The following is a 17,771-nucleotide window of genomic DNA, read 5'->3' as shown; positions in this document are numbered from 1 at the left end:
AGAAAGGAAAGAATGATCATTAATCAGCAGTCCCCATTATAAAGTTTGTAATCTGGGAGTTTGCTCTGCTGAAGCTTAATGCATTTATAGTTAAGTTGTCAACAGTAGGAGGGTTGATGCATATGTTGGTTTGCCAACATATTTCTATGATACTTATTTCTCTGTTTACCTGATGGCTGCCCTTCCTAAGATCATGAATTACAGTATGTTCACATTTGTTTTCTCTGGAACAAGGAAGAACAGATGAGGCAGTGGAGTGCACTGAAGGTAGTGTAATACCCTGCATGCTGGTTCCTCTGGGGGTTGGTGGAGTGCTCTAGCCTGCTGAGTGCAGTGATGGAAAAAATACTAGCTGTAAGAGAGAAATTTCACTGAGCCTCAGGATTTGTAAATTGCCAGGGACATTGTTAAACTGACACACTATTAAGGTAACTAGTTTCCATTGATTTTCTGTTGCATATAAGAAGAGCATTTCTGTACATCTTACCAATAGGAAACATTTACAACTAATTCTTAATGTTAATTTTTATCTTTACAAAATTCGTTAAAAAGATGGACGGCTATACTACCATGGATAATTGTTTAAATGACTTTAGCCGTCCTTTTAGCCATGATTATTTGCTGTTCAAATGTAAATGTGGCTTTTGTGAGCGTTTCAGGACAGGCGATTTCTTGTTCAACACATTTTATCAAATGCCTAATATTTCTGTTTCAGTAGAAAATTAGTAAGATCCATTTTTTGAAGCTCTAAGTCTGTAGATTAATCTACCATGTCATCTTTACCATAATATATAAAGAGAACTGGAAAATCTATTTCAACATAAGCTTTTAAATTTAATTATGCAAAGCATTGTACATAAGTTCTAATGAGTAAATTTTAATACTTGTTACCTTCCCTTAGTACATCACATTGTTTTACAGAATTTGGTTTGTAAATAGCAAAGTATTTTTTCAATTTCTGCTTCTTTAAACTATTAGATAATCTTGGGCTCTACTTGGATAAAGTAAAAAACAAAAAAAGTTAAATCTCTTGTTTCCTGGGTTTTCCTGTCTTTTGTATCTCTATGGTATCACGCTGAAATGCTGTAATTACTGTTTTGTCCTAATGCATACTTTTGAACAGGAATTCTCTAGCGTAAGGGGAATTCCAATCCTGTTGTCTATAGAGGCCTTACACGAGGGAAGCTAAGTGAAGAAATCCTAACAAACTCCTCTTCCTTCTCTTACGTCTTTTTTGCCTAATTGCATGATTTTTAAACTTTCCAAAGTTGAATATCTCTAAGAACAGATATAAACTAGCCCTGCTGTTCGGCTTCAGGGTGATGCATGGAAATTACTTGCTGTGCTGTGTCTTTACCTGTATGATTATCTCTGTAGTCTTTACAGTAGCAAGCACACTGTCAAATTCTAATTTTCACATAAGCCTTTCAGCACACTTAGAGATGAAGATCCAAGCATGAAAACTACTTCAGAAATTTCAAATGGGAGAATTAGATCCAACTTTTCTTTCTAAAAAAGTGTAAATGTTGAGATGTTTCATAATTGGTGGATTGACACATACCATTAACAGTATCCTACATCAGATCTTTTTTTTTTAACCTGCCTAACATGATGTTACTTATCTCACTTTATGTGTTTTGTTAAAGATATTTGGTCAGGACAAAAGGTGGGGATTGAGTAAGTGAAGCTCAGGGGATTTTTTTAGGGCAGTGAAACTATTCTGTATGATCATTGTAATGGTGAATACATGTGTGCAAGTTTTTAAAATCATTTAGTAGGAGGTCAGGGGAGGGGGAATCCCGGGATGGAAGGCAGAATGTGACCAGAGAATCTAAATGCTTTACAAATGTATGCAGCAACTTCAGTGAAGAGGGGAAGGAAGAACAAGGTGCTGACCTAAGTAACTAGAAATGAATGAAGTCTATAAGACAAGAGGTAAAAGAAATTGTATGGAGCCCTGTACTCTAGTTGATGATGCTCTTCCGTTGACTTTACATCACAGATAAGAATAAGTTCCTCTGTGACATCTTATCAACAGCATAACATTCGTAATTTACTGTTAATGTTAATTTGCATCTTCATAAGATTTGTAAAGGAAAAATAGATGGCTATAATGTCATGGGTATTTGCTTAGATGATTTTATCTCTCCCTTAGCTGGAGAGTACGGGTTAATAATTCTGAAACCACTGTACCTCCAAAAACACATTCCACCAGTCTAAGCGTAAGGAAAACATCAACTAATCCAAAGTAAGAGACATTCCACAAAGTCCCTACCAGTAACCTTCACAACTGTCAAGGCCATCAGAAACAGGGACAGCCTCAGAAACGGTCACAACAAAGAGCCCAAGGAGACCTCAGAAAATATAATGTGGTGTCCTGCATGGGGTCCCGGGGGAGAAAAGAACATTAATGGTTCATTAGTTGTGACAAATACACCTTACTAAACATAAGATGTTAAAACAGGCTGGGTATGGGTGTATGCAGGAACTCTTCTTTACTGTCTTCACTTTAGTTCTGTAAATCTCAAACTATTCTAAAATTAAAAGTTTATTAAAAATGAAGAAATCATTTGAGATTGTTTCTTAGTTTCCCAAAGTTTACCATTGAGACCACAGACCTATCCCTTGACTGTTTCTGTCCCAAAAGGCCAGAATGTCTAAAACTTTGAACAAATGATGAATGAGTCTGTTCAGCTTTTTGTCATTTAATGAAAGTAGCAATAGCTCAAAGTTCTACACAATATCAACAGTAGCATTCTTTCATGCTTGGTAGTTGCATGGCTTCTCCCTGAAGGCATTTGAAAAGTTCTAAACTAATGAAATATTATAACATGATTTAATAGCTTGAAACCTGCTTTTCTGATTAGTCTTACTACTTGTACTAAGTTGGCAGTTTGATTATTTAAAACTAATTTATTTTCTCTTATTTCATTTTAGATGAATTAAATAATCTTGGACATCCTGGTGAGTAATATAAAACATTAGCTTGAATACAATAACTAGATATTCTTCTGTTGTAGTACTAGTAAATTTTTTCATTATTAAAATAATATAATTTAGGGTTGAAATTAGTACTTATATGAAGCATAATTTCATGCAAGTGAAAATATTAAAAATATTCTAGATTATAGGGCTGCAGAATAAGTATACTGTAGCAACAGAAAATATCAATGTATGTTTTTATCATTGTGTATAACTCTGTCATAAAAAGGCAGTTAATGGAGTGTCTTTTTTTTTTTTTTAAGATTTTATTTATTTACTTGACACAGAGAGAGAAAGAGAGAGAGAGCACAAGCAGGGGGAGTGGCAGGTAGAGGAAGAGGGAGAAGCAGGCTCCCCGCTGAGCAAGGAGCCTGATGTGGGGCTCGATCCCAGGACCCTGGGATCATGACCTGAGCGGAAGGCAGTTGATTAACCAGCTGAGCCACCCAGGTGCCCCTGGAGTGTCTTTATTTGAAGTAAAAGGTGTGTGATTGAGGATCATTGGTGTTATACAGAGAAATAGGTGGTCGTGGACCATTAAGAGATGCACAGCAGGGACGCCTGGGTGGCTCAGTTAGTTTAAGCATCTGCCTTTGGCACAGGTCATGATCCTGGGGTCCTGGGATCAAGCCCCGAGGTGGGCTTCCTGCTTAGCAGGGAGTCTGTTTCTCTCTCTCCCTCTCCCCTCCACTCATGCTATTGCTATCTCCCTCTCTCTCTCAAATAAATAAATAAAATCTTTAAAAAAAAAAAAAAGAGGGGCGCCTGGGTGGCTCAGTCGTTAAGCATCTGCCTTCGGCTCAGGTCATGATCCCAGAGTCCTGGGATCAAGCCCCGCATCGGGCTCTCTTCTCCACGGGAAGCCTGCTTCTCCCTCTCCCCCTCCGCCTGCTTGTGTTGCCTCTCTCGCTGTGTCTCTCTCTGTCAAATGAATAAATAAAATCTTTAAAAAAATAATAATAAGAGAGAGAGACTGACGGCAGAAGTATTCATCACTCTCACCAATTTTAATCAGATTTCTGATTAAAGCTGAAAGGAAAGCCTCAACTATGGTGAAAAGCATAGTAATACTGAAGACCACGTAAAGATAGGGGACATCAGCATGGGCCTGAGATCCTGAAAGGCAGTGATGGAGCCTGTGAAAATATCTGAAACTAAAACCTTACAGGAGTAGTTTAAGAAGTCAGTTACATCATTTAATATTTACAGTGATCCCTCGTCTTCTCACATGTTATTTCTCATTATTTTAGCACCGTAACTAGTCTGCTTAGTTTCGTGCCCACATTTTACTAATAAACCTCTATTATCGCTAGTGATGATCGGGCTGTGCCCATTACACAGATGCAAATGAGCCAAACCGGAAGGCCTCTGTTACGGGTATGCCGTCCTCCTGAGGGGCCTCCCAGGGACATGTGCTTCAGACATCCAGACCCATGCAGTGACGGAGCTAGTTGTTTCTCTCGGTCTCATTAGAATCCTCTTTTCCTAAGTTGGTCTCTCATTTCTTGCTGTTCAGCGAACACTGTGAAAAGTTATTTCAGGAAAACTTTTGCGAGAAACCACCACTAAGCTTCTAAGATTTTCCTGGCCCGCTCTTTCATTATATCCTTATTCCTCAAGAATCAAGAGATGCCCCCAACACTGAGTTTTTGAAAAAGAAAATTTTTAATGAACTTTTAACAGATTCCTATAGTTACATATATTATTAAGAATGCAAACAGAGTTACCCTGTCTATAATAGTAAACACATTATTGACTCAACTCCCATCTTTCCCTGCATCTTTTCCTGCATGGTCGTATTTATTTTCATTTTATGTATGTAGATGGCAAAGAGCATGGACTATGGAGTGAGACTTAGAAGCTCAATTACTTTGAGCAAATGACTCAATCTCCCTGTGCCTCAGATTCCTTATCTATATTATGGAGGAAGTATATACCTCATAGACAAGATGAGGCTTATCTAAATCCATTATATTTAAAACACCTAGAACAGTACCAGGCAAGTCTTCAGTAACTGCTGACCATTCCTGCTACTGCTTAGTACACCACCCACCATTTCCAGACTAATTTCTCCCTAGCATATTAAAGATTACTACCCCCAGCTATGGTCATTAATTACCAAAACAGTCCCCTGTCCTGATTCTACTCTGTCCATCCAGGTATATTTATCAAGAATATTAGGGGCTCCTGGGTGGCTCAGTCGTTAAGCGTCTGCCTTCGGCTCAGGTCATGCTCTCAGAGTCCTGGGATCGAGCCCCATGTCGGGCTCCCTGCTCGGTGGGAAGCCAGCTTCTCCCTCTCCCACTCCTCCTGCTTGTGTTCCCTCTTCGCTGTGTCTCTCTTTGTCAAATAAATAAATAAAATCTTTAAAAAAAAAATAATCTGAAAATATTAAAATTATTAGTTAGCTGTTAGAAACCACATTCTGTCTTTTGATGCTGCTGATGTTATTGTTCATTGTTTCCATATATCTTTAACCCTGCAGATGTTTGTATCATGGACAATAACACCTTATCTTTTTTATATTTTTATCTTTTTGTAGACAATAAAGAGCAAACAGCTGATCAGCCTTTGGGTGAGTAGAGCTTTAAAATGCTTGGTCCAGGGGTGCCTGGGTGGCTTGGTCGGTTAAGTGTCTGACTCTTGGTTTTAGCTCAGGTCTCAATCTCAGGGTGGTGAGTTCAAGCCCCACATTGGGCTCCATGCCTGCTTAATAAATAAGTAAATAAAATGCTTGGTCAAAATAGGGGCACATGGGTGGCTCAGTCAGTTGGGCGTCCAACTCTTGGTTTCAGCTCACATTGTGATCTCGCAGAATCTGCGTGAGATTCTCTCTCTTCTTCTCCTTCTGCCCCTCCCCACCCCACTCGCAAGCTTTCTCTCTCTCTCTAAAATGAATAAATAAAATCTTTTTTTAAATAAGTAAATAAAATGCTGGGTCAAAATGCAGTTTTATAATGCTTTTATGGTGGTCATGAGGGGGATTCAAGATATTTTAATTTGACATTATAAATATTTAAATGACACTGAGACCAAATGTTTTATTTTGGATATTTGTAAAAGAAATTGTAGAACAGGGATCTTAAAAAGATTATGAATTCAGTTTCTGGGACCTAGTCAACTTCTGTGGAGCAATTTCTTTGTTTTGGCAGCATGCAAACAAACAACTAGGTAAACAAGAAACTCGCACATGTTACATAGAAGTGATTAATCCTGTGTCTTAGTGAGGTTAGAGATCGGGGAAGCAGGAGAGGTTGCAATAGCAGCTTTATATTTTAAAGAATGAATAGAGGGGCGCCTGGCTGGCTCAGTCAGTGGAGTGTGCAACTCTTGATCTCAGGGTTATGAGTTCAAGCCCCGCCTTGGGTGTAGAGATTACTTAAAAATTAAAAAAAAAAAAAAAGGATGACTAGAAGGACCTTTCAGACAGAGGAAGCATGAAATTGCAAGCACACGGTTGTAGAGAATGAGCTGGTATACTGTATTTTGGGAACTGCAAGTAACACACAGTCCTCTAGAGCACAAAGAGAAGGTGGGAGAGAAGTCGGAAGACGCCAGCCCTTGAGGAGCCCCGTTTCTCATGCAAGCCATTGGAAGGAAACTTGTTGATAGAGGGCTGTGGTTTGTCTCTCTGAAAGGCCAGCCTGGTATGGGTGGAGAAGGTAAACTGGAGGGAGACAATGTTTTGGTTAGGAGAAAAATTAAGAGACTGTTGCAATAGTCTAGATAAGAAATCATGGGAATCTAAACAAGGATGGTACCAGTGGGAATGCAGAAGACAGAGCAGACTCGGAAGACCTTTAGGCGATGGAATCAGTAAGCTGTTCTCATGACCTTGCTATAGGGCATAAAAAGTAGAGAGGAATCACCATGTCTGCTTGGATTCCTGGTTGTCCCACTAGGTGGGCAGCAATAATAGTCCACTGAGTTAGAGAATACAGAATGGAAGGCAAGATCCAGAGGGTAGATGACTATCCATTTGAGACGTAACCTGTATGAGGTATTTGATCACATCTAGGTGAAGATATACAGCAGGCATTTGTGTATATGGATCTGGAGCTCGGAGGGGCGGGGAGTGGGAGCAGGATTAGAGGTAGAGTTAGGAGCATCATCAACATAGAGATGGAAATTCAGACCAAGCAGTAGCATACATGAGATTACCACAGACCACAGAGAAAAGGGCACAAACTGGGTAACCTTTGTGGGGGGTGGGGATGGGGAGGGGAGTCCATATAGTATTTTTTAACAGAATCAGTTGTCATTAATCAGGCATTATATCAAAATTTAGATTTCTAGGTTCTTTTGAAAAGTGGTAGCTTTTGAGGGGTAGCTTAGCTGTGCTAAATAGTGGCCGCCCCCTTAGAAGGGTCTTGTACTCCTCCGTCTTCCCGTTGTACAACCTTGGGCCTACTTCACTCTCTCCCCCTCCCCGTCCTCCCCTCCTTCCCCACATGGTCTTGCTGTGTAGCTAAATTTTTTCTTTACATGGTGTCTGGGTCTCAAAAGTGGGAGTCGTCTGGACCTCCTAAGTTTAGACCCAGAACTGGCAAGTGTCACGCCAAATTATGTTGTTCAGAGAGAATCACAGGGCAGCCCAGATTCGGGGCCGGAGCTGGCTTGCGGGTCTATACCCTGAGGGCAAGGATAGCGTGGTTCCTTGGAGGTGACCACACCTTCTACAACATCTGGAGAGGTAGGCTTTGACTTGACTTTATAGGACATAGAGATTAAAAGATTTTGTGCAGACCAACAGGGACTGTATAGTCAGTCAAATTTGGTGCTAATACTCAATTTTTGATAGCCAAGTGTTTTTATACTTAACAAATACCTAAATAGCACTTAATCTGTATCAGGTTCTTTTCCAGGTACTTACAAATATTACTTATTTTAGAGGAGGTAAGATGAATAACACACTATTCAAGTAATTACACATGGAATTAATACAGTAACATTGTACCCGTTTTTGAAGAATACATTGCATTAAGCTTTGGAAGATGCCTAGGATCATGTAGTTAAAATAGCTTTCTGAAGTGGTTTTATTATTCTGTTGCTTAATCAACTGGCAATTTTGTTTCCTTTTTCCAATAAATGGTTTGTGTTCAAGAAGTTGTGGGTGGCTCTTACAGTAAATGTTTTTCTTCAGAAGATTTCTTCCCTCTATTTTATCACTTGCAAGCCATCATGAATTGCTTATGTAGTTGCTATTTTGAAATTGTCTTTGATTCCTTGCCCTTATCTCCCCAACTTTGCATTTTACCGCTTCTTTCTCTGTCATATCTCTAAAGTCTGGCTTTTCCTTTTCCTTTCTACAACCAATTCCTAGCATGGGTCTTTGTCATCTCTTACGTTGACCACTGCAGTCTGCTTCTCTATTCCAAATGCACCCCAGTTCGCCTGTCACTCAGGAATTGTATCACAAGTAGATTGAGCAAGGTAAGATTTACTTACCCATCATCTTTATTACCATTACACTCGAGAAAGTGCTCTAAGACATTTTAGGAATTGGCTGTTAAAAACTGTAATTGGGGAAAATTCTTTTAAGGTGCCATGGTCAACTATTGATACATATATTTTGAGCCACATAGTTCTTAAATTGTTGAACCCTGGCCTTCTGTAAACTGTACCGAGTGTTCTTTCTAAATAGATGACTAAATCCATGAATAAAGAGTTGACATTAGCAAAAAACATGCTTAGTTTGAAAACTGGTCTTTCCCCCCAGACGCCAGTGAATTTTTTTTTCGGTTATATTTCTTATAATTGTTTTTTGCCAGTAAAACTTAGTCTAGGACGTATATTAGAATTAAATTAGTAGGGGCGCCTGGGTGGCTCAGTCGTTAAGCATCTGCCTTCGACTCAGGTCATGGTCCCAGGGTCCTGGGATCGAGCCTCGCATTGGTCTCCCTGCTCAGCAGGGGGCCTGCTTCTCCCTCTCCCACTCCCCCTACTTGTGTTCCCTCTCTCGCTGTTTCTCTATCTCTGTCAAATAAATAAAATCTTTAAAAAATAATTATTATTATTATAATATTCCATCAAAAAAATAATTTACAAACGCTTCACTACCTGCATAACTTTGGGGCCCGTGATTTGGGCTGTAGTGTGTAAGCCACACACACATTCTCTTACTTCCCCCACTTAGAGGTAGACTGCACTGAGTCTGTCACTGTATCGACGGGTCTAAATTCTTTTTTTTTTTTAAGATTTTTTTTTTTTTTTTTTGAGAGAAAGAGAGAGAGTGCAAGAGGGGGTAGGGTTAGAGGGAGAAGCAGACTCCCCGCCGAGCAGGGAGCCCAATATGGGACTCGATCCCGGGACTTCGGGATCATGACCTGAGCTGAAGGCAGTCGCTTAACCAACTGAGCCACCCAGGCGCCCTCGACGGGTCTAAATTCTGATGGGGTTGATGGACTCACAAAAAATGCACTGAGAATTTTCTTTCTGTGGATTAGCCAGCTAACAGTCTTGCCATACAGTGGGTACTTTGATGTAAGAGCACAGATCTAGTTTATTTAAGAAGAAATTAAAACAAACAAAAGCAATGTTAAGTTTTATACTGCCTCCTATTGAGTTCTATCCTGAGTGTCCTCAACTTTTTCAATGATTTTTAGAACTAAAGGCAGTTCAGTAGCAACTTTATGTCTGAATCTTTGTGTTTTAAATAGTCTTGATAATTGACCTTTTCTTTTGAATAAAAAATTATCATTTATGTAGGCCTTGAAGTGACTTTTACTGAATTAGAAATGTTTAAGTATGATTTCATTTTTTTCTAAAATACATGTACTTATAACAATAGGCAACTTGCAGGAAGCCTCTAAGACTGTGAATGTTAGAATAAAGATGTCATGACAAAAAGATTGAGGCTTTTCACAAAGTGGGGTTTTCTTTCACTCTGAGAGAGCCCCGTTCTAGAGTTGGCACTGGTTTTTCTCCAGACCTGGCTTAACACTGGTCCTAAATGTTCTGTGGAAAGAAAAGACATTTTACCAAAGATTTTTCATCAGTTTAATGATTTGAAACATCTGAAATTCTACCCCATATTGTAGACATCAAGTCAGCAATGGGATTATTTATGCCTGTTTCAATTTCAGGAGAGTAGTAGTTATCATTTATAAAGAAACTACTGAGCAGCATTTAGTGACAGAGGATGGTCACCTAGTCCTGGCCTGTGTCAGTTGACGGCTCCCAATCCTGCCCCGTGCGGCTCCTCAGCCAGTTGGCTGGGCTCTGCCAGGTGCCCTGGTTACACCTTGTCCGCTGCTCCCGGCACCTCTGGCACGGTTTGGGCCTGAACCTGCGCTGCACGTCCCCACTGCCGGTCCTCACAGGTTCCTCCCTTCAGGGCACGGTCTCCGATCTCTGTCCACTGACCGCACCCCAGACCAGCCTTCTACAGCCACTTCAGGACAAGCTCTACACGTGGTAAAGCTAGCTGGTACTTTCTAAGGCATAGGTGTGGGTCTGTTTGCCCCTTAAAAACAGAAATTCCTCATACGAGAGTACATCTTTGAGCAAAGTCTCTGCACTAAGGTCAGAAAATAAACTGTTAAGATATTCATACAAAAGGTCTTCATGTATCCCTAAGGTCTCCCAAACAGGGTTTTTTTTGTTTTGTTTTGTTTTTTTAAGGAAGCCGAAAGGAGACAGTACATCATCTGAAAAAATACAGATAGAGCTCTTGTTAAGTCCCTGCTTTTCTCCCTCTTTGGTTTTCCCCATACTTGCTCTGACGAAAATTTGTCCTGTTCCTCTTTTTGGTATTTCTTTTGTTTTTAGCCTCTTTCCACTGTCAGCAAAACAGAACCTAATTTGATGGGAACCCAATTTACTAACATTGCTTGTTTAAATTTGCTCTAAAAGTCTAGTTGAATATTCTTTACTAATTTCTTTACTAACTGAAAAAAAGTATTAATTTAATATGTGTTACCATTACGCTTCATATGCTGCTCATAAATATCCTTTGCCTGGTTCTCAAAAGCATCAATAAGTTTCGTTTCATCAGTTATCAACCCGTGTTCCTCAGGAGAGTATACCGTATAAAGTGGCCTACTACATAAAGTAATAGTTCTAAAATGAAGTTAAATAATGAGATCTTATTTGTAAAGTATATGTCTTATTATAAGTATACCACTTCCATAGGTTTTATTTTAATCTTTATATCCTCCTCTAAATCCCCCCTCTTTTTTTTTTTTTAACAGCAAAGGACAAGGTTGCTCTTTTGATAGGAAATATGAATTACTGGGAGCACCCCAAGCTTAAAGCTCCTTTGGTGGATGTGTATGAATTGACCAACTTGTTAAGACAACTAGATTTCAAAGTTGTTTCACTGTTGGATCTTACTGAATATGAGATGCGAAATGCTGTGGATGAATTTTTACTACTTTTAGACAAAGGAGTATATGGTAAGATATTTATAATCTTTGTTTTTATAATTATCCACTCTTCATTGTACAAGTTAGGTTAAGAGATAAAAATCAGAGAAAGGTGTGGTAAGTACGTCCAACTGAAGAGTTTTCTTCTTTTTGTAAAAATGATGGATTTGATCTTCATTCTGTAGTTCCATGGGAATTACTAATTAGCTCAACGTCTTTACTTTCATGTCTGTTGTTTTATCAAAACAATATTGTTATTCCTATCTTAGGTGATTTTTTTATTGGTAAGATTCAAGTACAGTGAAGCTCAGTGACCAGACAGCACATTGTATAGTCATATGTGTACAGTCCTGCTGGGTGTGTGCGTGTGTGCGCGTGTGTGTGCGCGTGTGTAGTACAAAGGGAACCAAGTGTACATTCTGTATGTTTTATTCCTTTTTCTGACTATTGCCTGGTATTTTCTAGTCCTTTAATGGGAACTGGAATTTAGCAAGGATATGTTGGTGAATGAAGCACATGAAAACAATTTGTAAATGAAAGCTCTACACAAACATAGTTAAAGGTGGACCTCCACAAAAATTCTAATGGTAAATTTGTAATCGTTTTACTCATTCTCTCATTTAAATGTTAAGAACACCACGTTTATGGTAAAGATTTTTTAAAGAGCCAGAATATGCCTTCAGTAGTAATTTCTTCGGTAAGTTACTTGTACTGGGTAGAAGCACACACGGAAGGCCAGCGGCGGGATTATCTGAGCTGTATCTCCCGGGGTGCACGCACAGTGGTACCCTGTGCTCACAGCCGACCACCAGCACAGAGGCATCTTCAGGCCTGTCATTAGGCATGCCGGTGATAAATAGAAAGTATCGGTTTAGTTTCTGTATCTTTCAAATTATTTTACTTCAATAATTTCTAATAATTTCCCCGAGCAGGGAGCGCGATGTGGGGCTCGATCCCAGGACCCCGGGATCATGACCTGAGCTAAAGGCAGACGCTTAACGACTGAGCCACCCAGGCGCCCCTGATTATGCTCATTTCTTACTGACATTATCACCTTAGCTTTAAGCCCTTTGTCTAGCTTTTTTTTTTTAAGTTTTTATTTATTTATTTGTCAGAGAGAGAGCACGAGCAGGGGGAGTGACAAGCAGAGGGAGAAGCGGCCTCCCCCACTGAGCAAGGAGCCCAATGCGGGACTTGATCCCAGGATCCCGGGATCATGACCTGAGCCGAAGGCAGATGCCCAACCAACTGAGCCACCCAGGCGTCCCTTGTCTAGCTTTTTAAATCAAAACTTTTAATTGCCCCTGCAAAGTCGAGAATCAGAAATATTAAAAAGCTGTGGCAAGAACAGCTCAGCTGAGGCTCCCCCAAGCCTGCTTCTCCCTCTCCCTCTGCTGCTCCCCCTGCTTGTGCTCTCTCTCTGTCAAATAAAAAAATCTTAAAAAAAAAACAAACTCAGCTGATGCTGAAACTTTGCCCCAATATAAAAACATCATCTTGGAGTACAGAATACAAAAGCATATTAAAGCAAAATGGCAGCTGAAGGAAGCTAGAAGCCTTTTAAATCCTACTGATTCGTGTCTTAACAGGGGGACTGCATTATATTTTGAAGTATTGTGAATACCCCAAACATCAGGCACATCTGCATTAAATGCATAAAAGTGTGGTAGAGGCCTGAGGGTGAGGGCTGTCCTCCTGCACCTTGCCTTTACCTCCAGTTGGCAGCCCCAGGTCCCGGCTAGTATCCTGCGGGGGGGGCGGAGGGGAGGCCGAGGCAGAGCCGTCGGAATTCCAGCGTGAACAACTTTAGATGTGAAAAGCACAGACACTCAAGTTTATGCCCTTTTATATCCTGTTGCCCGTGGGTTTGTAGAAGAAGCAAAAACTGCAACAGAACAGAAAATAGGTAATTTACTTCTAAAACATATAAAACACTCGAAGAGCAGGAATAACTGATTTCTACTACATGTCCTTACAGACAAATGAAGATAAAGATCTCCAGTTATCATATGTATAGAGAGTAACTGTTTGGCTCGGTATCTCCCCCACCCTGTGCCTTTCTATACTCATCTCCTGTGGCAGCTTCGCTGTGCTTTTGTGGAGAAGGATATTGAAGGAGTCTGGTCAGAATATGGCGTAAAACTTATTTACTCTAGAGGAGTCGTTCGGCTCAGCAGAGCTGAGTGGTGAAGCAGGAGGCCTCAAGTAAGCTCATTCATGTCCATCACTCTGGCCTTTCTGCTGACCAGTGTATAACTAGAACCAAGTTAGTTAAGTTTCATAAGCCCAAAAGGATTTATGAAGTGGGTAGACTACCATAAAATGAGGTGATTGCAGAATAAATAAGACAAAATGATCCCTGCGCCTGGCCCACTAAAAGTATTGTGGCTATTGTTGTTGTAATTTCCTGAATTCCATTTTTCCTTCATCTTTAGATGGGAGATTTGAACCAGGTAGCATTCCACTTAAGGCCTCAATTAGAGAAACCCAGCTTTCATATGTCATTAATATATTAAGGTTCAGCCCAAGAGTTCATTTGAAAAAAAAAAGGAGTTTTTAAAACATTAGTGTAGTGAAGCCATGAAAAACCAGTACGCTGACGTTTTGTATTTTCTAGAGCAAAGGTCCCTAGAAAAGCAGCAGTAGATTATTAAGAGACAGTGCTGTGGGAACACGGTGGTTGACCTGGCCAGCATCCAAGTTCTGGCTCTGTCACCATTATATCCATAGCCCAGGTAAAGGAGTGTGTAAGTATTGAAGGAGATACAGAAAATAAAGAACATGACTTATACTCTCAAAATTATAAGTCCCTTAATATAATGAGAAAAAAAAAATGCTTTTTTGGAGTCCAAATACCTAGCACCTCTATGATTTTAAGCAAATCATTTGATCTTTTTAATTTCCTCAAGAATAAAATAAGGTTATAGGGGCGCCTGGGTGGCTCAGTCGTTAAGCGTCTGCCTTCGGCTGGGGTCATGGTCCCAGGGTCCTGGGATCGAGCCCCGCATCAGGCTCCCCCCTCCTCGGGAAGCCTGCTTCTCCCTCTCCCACTCCCCCTGCTTGTGTTTCCTCTCTCGCTGTGTCTCTCTCTCTGTCAAATAAATAAATAAAGTCTTTAAAAAAAAAAAAAGAATAAAATAAGGTTATAAATCATTTAAAGGTTGCTTATATGGATTAAAATCAGTTCATGTATATGAAGGTGCTTTCAAAACCATGAAAAAGCTATACCACTGTGTAAGATTAATGTCTATTGTGATTTTTATCCAAGAAATTAAACCTACAAAGAACTGCAGGGTGTCCCCGAGTGGTGCTGCAGGGCTTCAGAGCGGGGCGAGCCTGAGGTGTGTCAGAAAGCTAGAAACTGGACGATAACCTGCCGAGCGTTCTGAGCCTGAGAAGACCCTTGAGGACTTGTCACAATCTGGGTGGATGGGAAGGAGTCACCAGAGCAGGGTCATGAAGGTTAGAAATAAGCAGAGCTTGCTTTCAGAAGCGGTGAACAGACCAGTGGGGAAGACCATCCCATCTTGTACGCAGGTCCCCCGCTACGGGAATGCAGAGCACTCCTGCGACACCTTCCATAAGCCCAAGTGGCCTACGGTGAAGAAGCACTTACCATGCATTTGTATGGAAAATTTTGGGAGCGTTCCCAGACCCAAACAGGCTTCTCTAATACCTAAGGACACATCTTGCTAACAGATGCACGACACAAATGGAGACAAAGCCCAGAGGCTCACAGACACCGTTCACAGCTGGGGCTGCTGCTGGGGTGCCCAGGGTGCTTCCCGGGGAAGGAGCCTGAGGTGCCGCTCGCGCTGCCCCTACGGGGCTTGTGCTCGCTGGAGACACACACTCAGTGCTGTTTTTGCTTTTGCCTTTTTTCATCAAAGCAAAAATCCTCTTCGGGTTTCTTTTGATTAGCAAAAGCAGGTACTAATGTAGGTCTTCCGTAAAAGCCAAGTGGTCTGACGCAGACTTAAAAAGCAAGGGGTACCTGTACTTGACAAAGAAGTACGCGTTTTACTCTTCTGAAGTGTACAATTCAGCAGCTTTTAGTGTATTCACAGAGTTGTGCATCAGTCCCCCGATTCCAGGACATTTCATCACCCCAGAAAGAAGCCCCATGTCCATGAGCAGTCACTCTTCATTCCTCCTTATCCCAAAGCCCTGGCAACAACACATCCACTTTCTAGCTTTATGGATTCACCTTTTCGAGACATTTCATAGAATGGAATCATTCCACACGTGTCCTTTTGTGTCTGGCTTTTTTCACTTAGCATACTGTTTTCAAGGTTCATTCGTGTTGTTGCATTATTTTTATGGCTGGATAATCATCTGCTGTATGGGCCTACCACATTTCCACTCATCAGATGGACATTTAGGTTGCTTAAACTGTGTGGATGTTATAAATAACACTGCTGTGAACATTCGTGTACACATTCTTGTGTGGACACACATTTTCAGTTCTCTTGGGTGTATGTACCTTGGATTGGATTGCGTTTGCTGTTGCTGGGTCACATGATAATTCTGAGTTTAACTTTTTGAGGAGCTGCCTCAACTCTGCAAAGCACGTGCACTTTGTTGTATATTGTATCGTCCCACCAGAAGTATTATATATTCCCACCAGAAGTAAATGAGGTTTCCACTTTCTCTACATCTTGCCAACACTTGTTACTGCCTGTGTTTTTAATATAGCCGCCCTAGTTAAGTGCAAAGTGGTGTCTCATCGTTTTGTTTTGCTTTTCATGTACTTATTTGCATTTGTATATCCTCTTTGGAGAAATGTTTATTCAGGTCCTTTGCCCATTTTTTATGTGGGTATTTGTCTTTTTATGGTCAAATTGAAGAGTCCTTTATGTATTCTAGACACGGGTTATCCTTTTAGATACATGCTTTGCAAATATTTTCCCTCATTCTTCGGGTTTTCTTTTCACTTACTTGATCTTCATTGCTTAGTGTATTAAATCTACTCCCTGTGTCATGATTTTCAAAACGCTCCCTATCAGTGCACACTCACTTCCATTTACAATGATAATTGGATTCCTTGCCAGGCTGGTCTCCTTTCTATGAGCTGCCATTCTCGGTCCTCACCTTGTTTGTTTCTGCTCTGCCTGCCTCTCATGAACCTCACTCTTTCTCTGCCTTTCTAGATTGCACCCAGGCTCTCAAGGCCACCCACTGCTGCTTCACCTCACACTGATTCCTCTCTGCACCCTATTCCTATTGGACAAGGTTTCCTTAATCACATAATTTATGGTATTTCATTATGTGCTGACTTTCTTTGTTCTTTAACTAACAACATGAGCAGGACTGAATGAGTTGCAAGCTCCCTGGGGCAGGAACTTTGTCTTCCTTTTCTTTTTCATTTCTTTCAATGCCTACATGATTTCATTCAGGGCACAGATGAGATAGAATAAACCCACACTTAATAAATGGATGTGCCCATTTTGTCATTTTTTACCTGAAATGTTACACATGAAAGAACCATGTTTCTCATTTTAGTAGGAGTTCAAGTAGACCGGGGTCCCGCCCTCTAGGACCAAATGAAGCACATTGTTTTAGTGTTCAAAGCCCCATTCTTTGCTAGGAATAGGGACTATGGATACAAAGGATTAGCTTTTCTGTTGTTCCCTGTCTAAACGCCTTTTTACTGTTAACGTTAGAATACCATAGAAAGAGGTCGTCATATCCAGAATTCTGAGAAAGCAATGTCAGTGGGCCCTAGAGATTGCATGCCCAGAGGAATATGTCTTCACAAGTATTTCTTTTTTTTTTTTTTAAGATTTTATTTATTTATTTGATAGAGACAGTGAGAGGGAGAACACAAGCAGGGGGAGTGGGAGAGGGAGAAGCAAGCTTCCCGCTGAGCAGAGAGCCCGATGCGGGGCTCGATCCCAGGACCCTGGGATCATGACCTGAGCCGAAGGCAGACGCTTAACCGACTGAGCCACCCAGGCGCCCCTTCACAAGTATTTCTATCAAATATTTTAATAAGCCCATACTGATATTCTGGGGGAGTTTTTGTACAGCCAAAACAAACTTCAAGAAAATCTTCAGAGTTGTTTGGTGCAGTTTTTATAGGATCATTTCTCAGTAAAGAAATAATGACTCATCTATGGAATACTAAAAGGAACCCAAATTTTAGATTATTAATTCAAGAGACTCTAGATGGAAAATTAGTGATATTTATATCTCATAACAAAAAGAAAAAATAATCCATGAAATTAGATTTCCCTTCTTTGCTTAGAAAAAGCTACATTTAGGGGCGCCTGGGTGGCTCAGTCGTTAAGCATCTGCCTTCGGCTCAGGTCACGATCCCGGGATCCTGGGATGGAGCCCCGCATCAGGCTCCCTGCTCTGCGGGAAGCCTGCTTCCCCCTCTCCCACTCCCCCTGCTTGTGTTCCCTCTCTCGCTGTATCTCT

The 17,771-nt window shown here is 40.7% G+C and overlaps 1 protein-coding gene across 4 annotated transcripts in view; it reads left to right on the top strand.

The window, feature by feature from the left end:
• The window catches only part of MALT1 (MALT1 paracaspase), a 56,520-nt gene that overhangs the window by 28,352 nt on the left and 10,397 nt on the right, over positions 1 to 17,771 (top strand). For 3 of the 4 annotated variants that reach the window (XR_004677602.1, XM_034995872.1, XM_034995874.1), the window contains exons 7-10: positions 235 to 267; positions 2,938 to 2,964; positions 5,525 to 5,557; positions 11,175 to 11,378. Coding sequence is in view for 3 of the 4 variants with exons in the window: in XM_034995872.1 (XP_034851763.1) it covers positions 235 to 267; positions 2,938 to 2,964; positions 5,525 to 5,557; positions 11,175 to 11,378 (297 nt within the window). In the remaining variant the exon portion in view is untranslated. The remainder of the gene's footprint in view (positions 1 to 234; positions 268 to 2,937; positions 2,965 to 5,524; positions 5,558 to 11,174; positions 11,379 to 17,771) is intronic. The other variant, XM_034995873.1, reaches the window with a different exon arrangement.

This window comes from Mirounga leonina, unplaced genomic scaffold, assembly GCF_011800145.1.
Source record: "Mirounga leonina isolate KUSES-001 unplaced genomic scaffold, KU_Mleo_1.0 Mir_93, whole genome shotgun sequence".
Taxonomy (NCBI): Eukaryota; Metazoa; Chordata; class Mammalia; order Carnivora; family Phocidae; genus Mirounga; species Mirounga leonina.
Note: the sequence above shows the minus strand (reverse complement) of the source record. Positions and strands in the feature narration are given on the sequence as shown.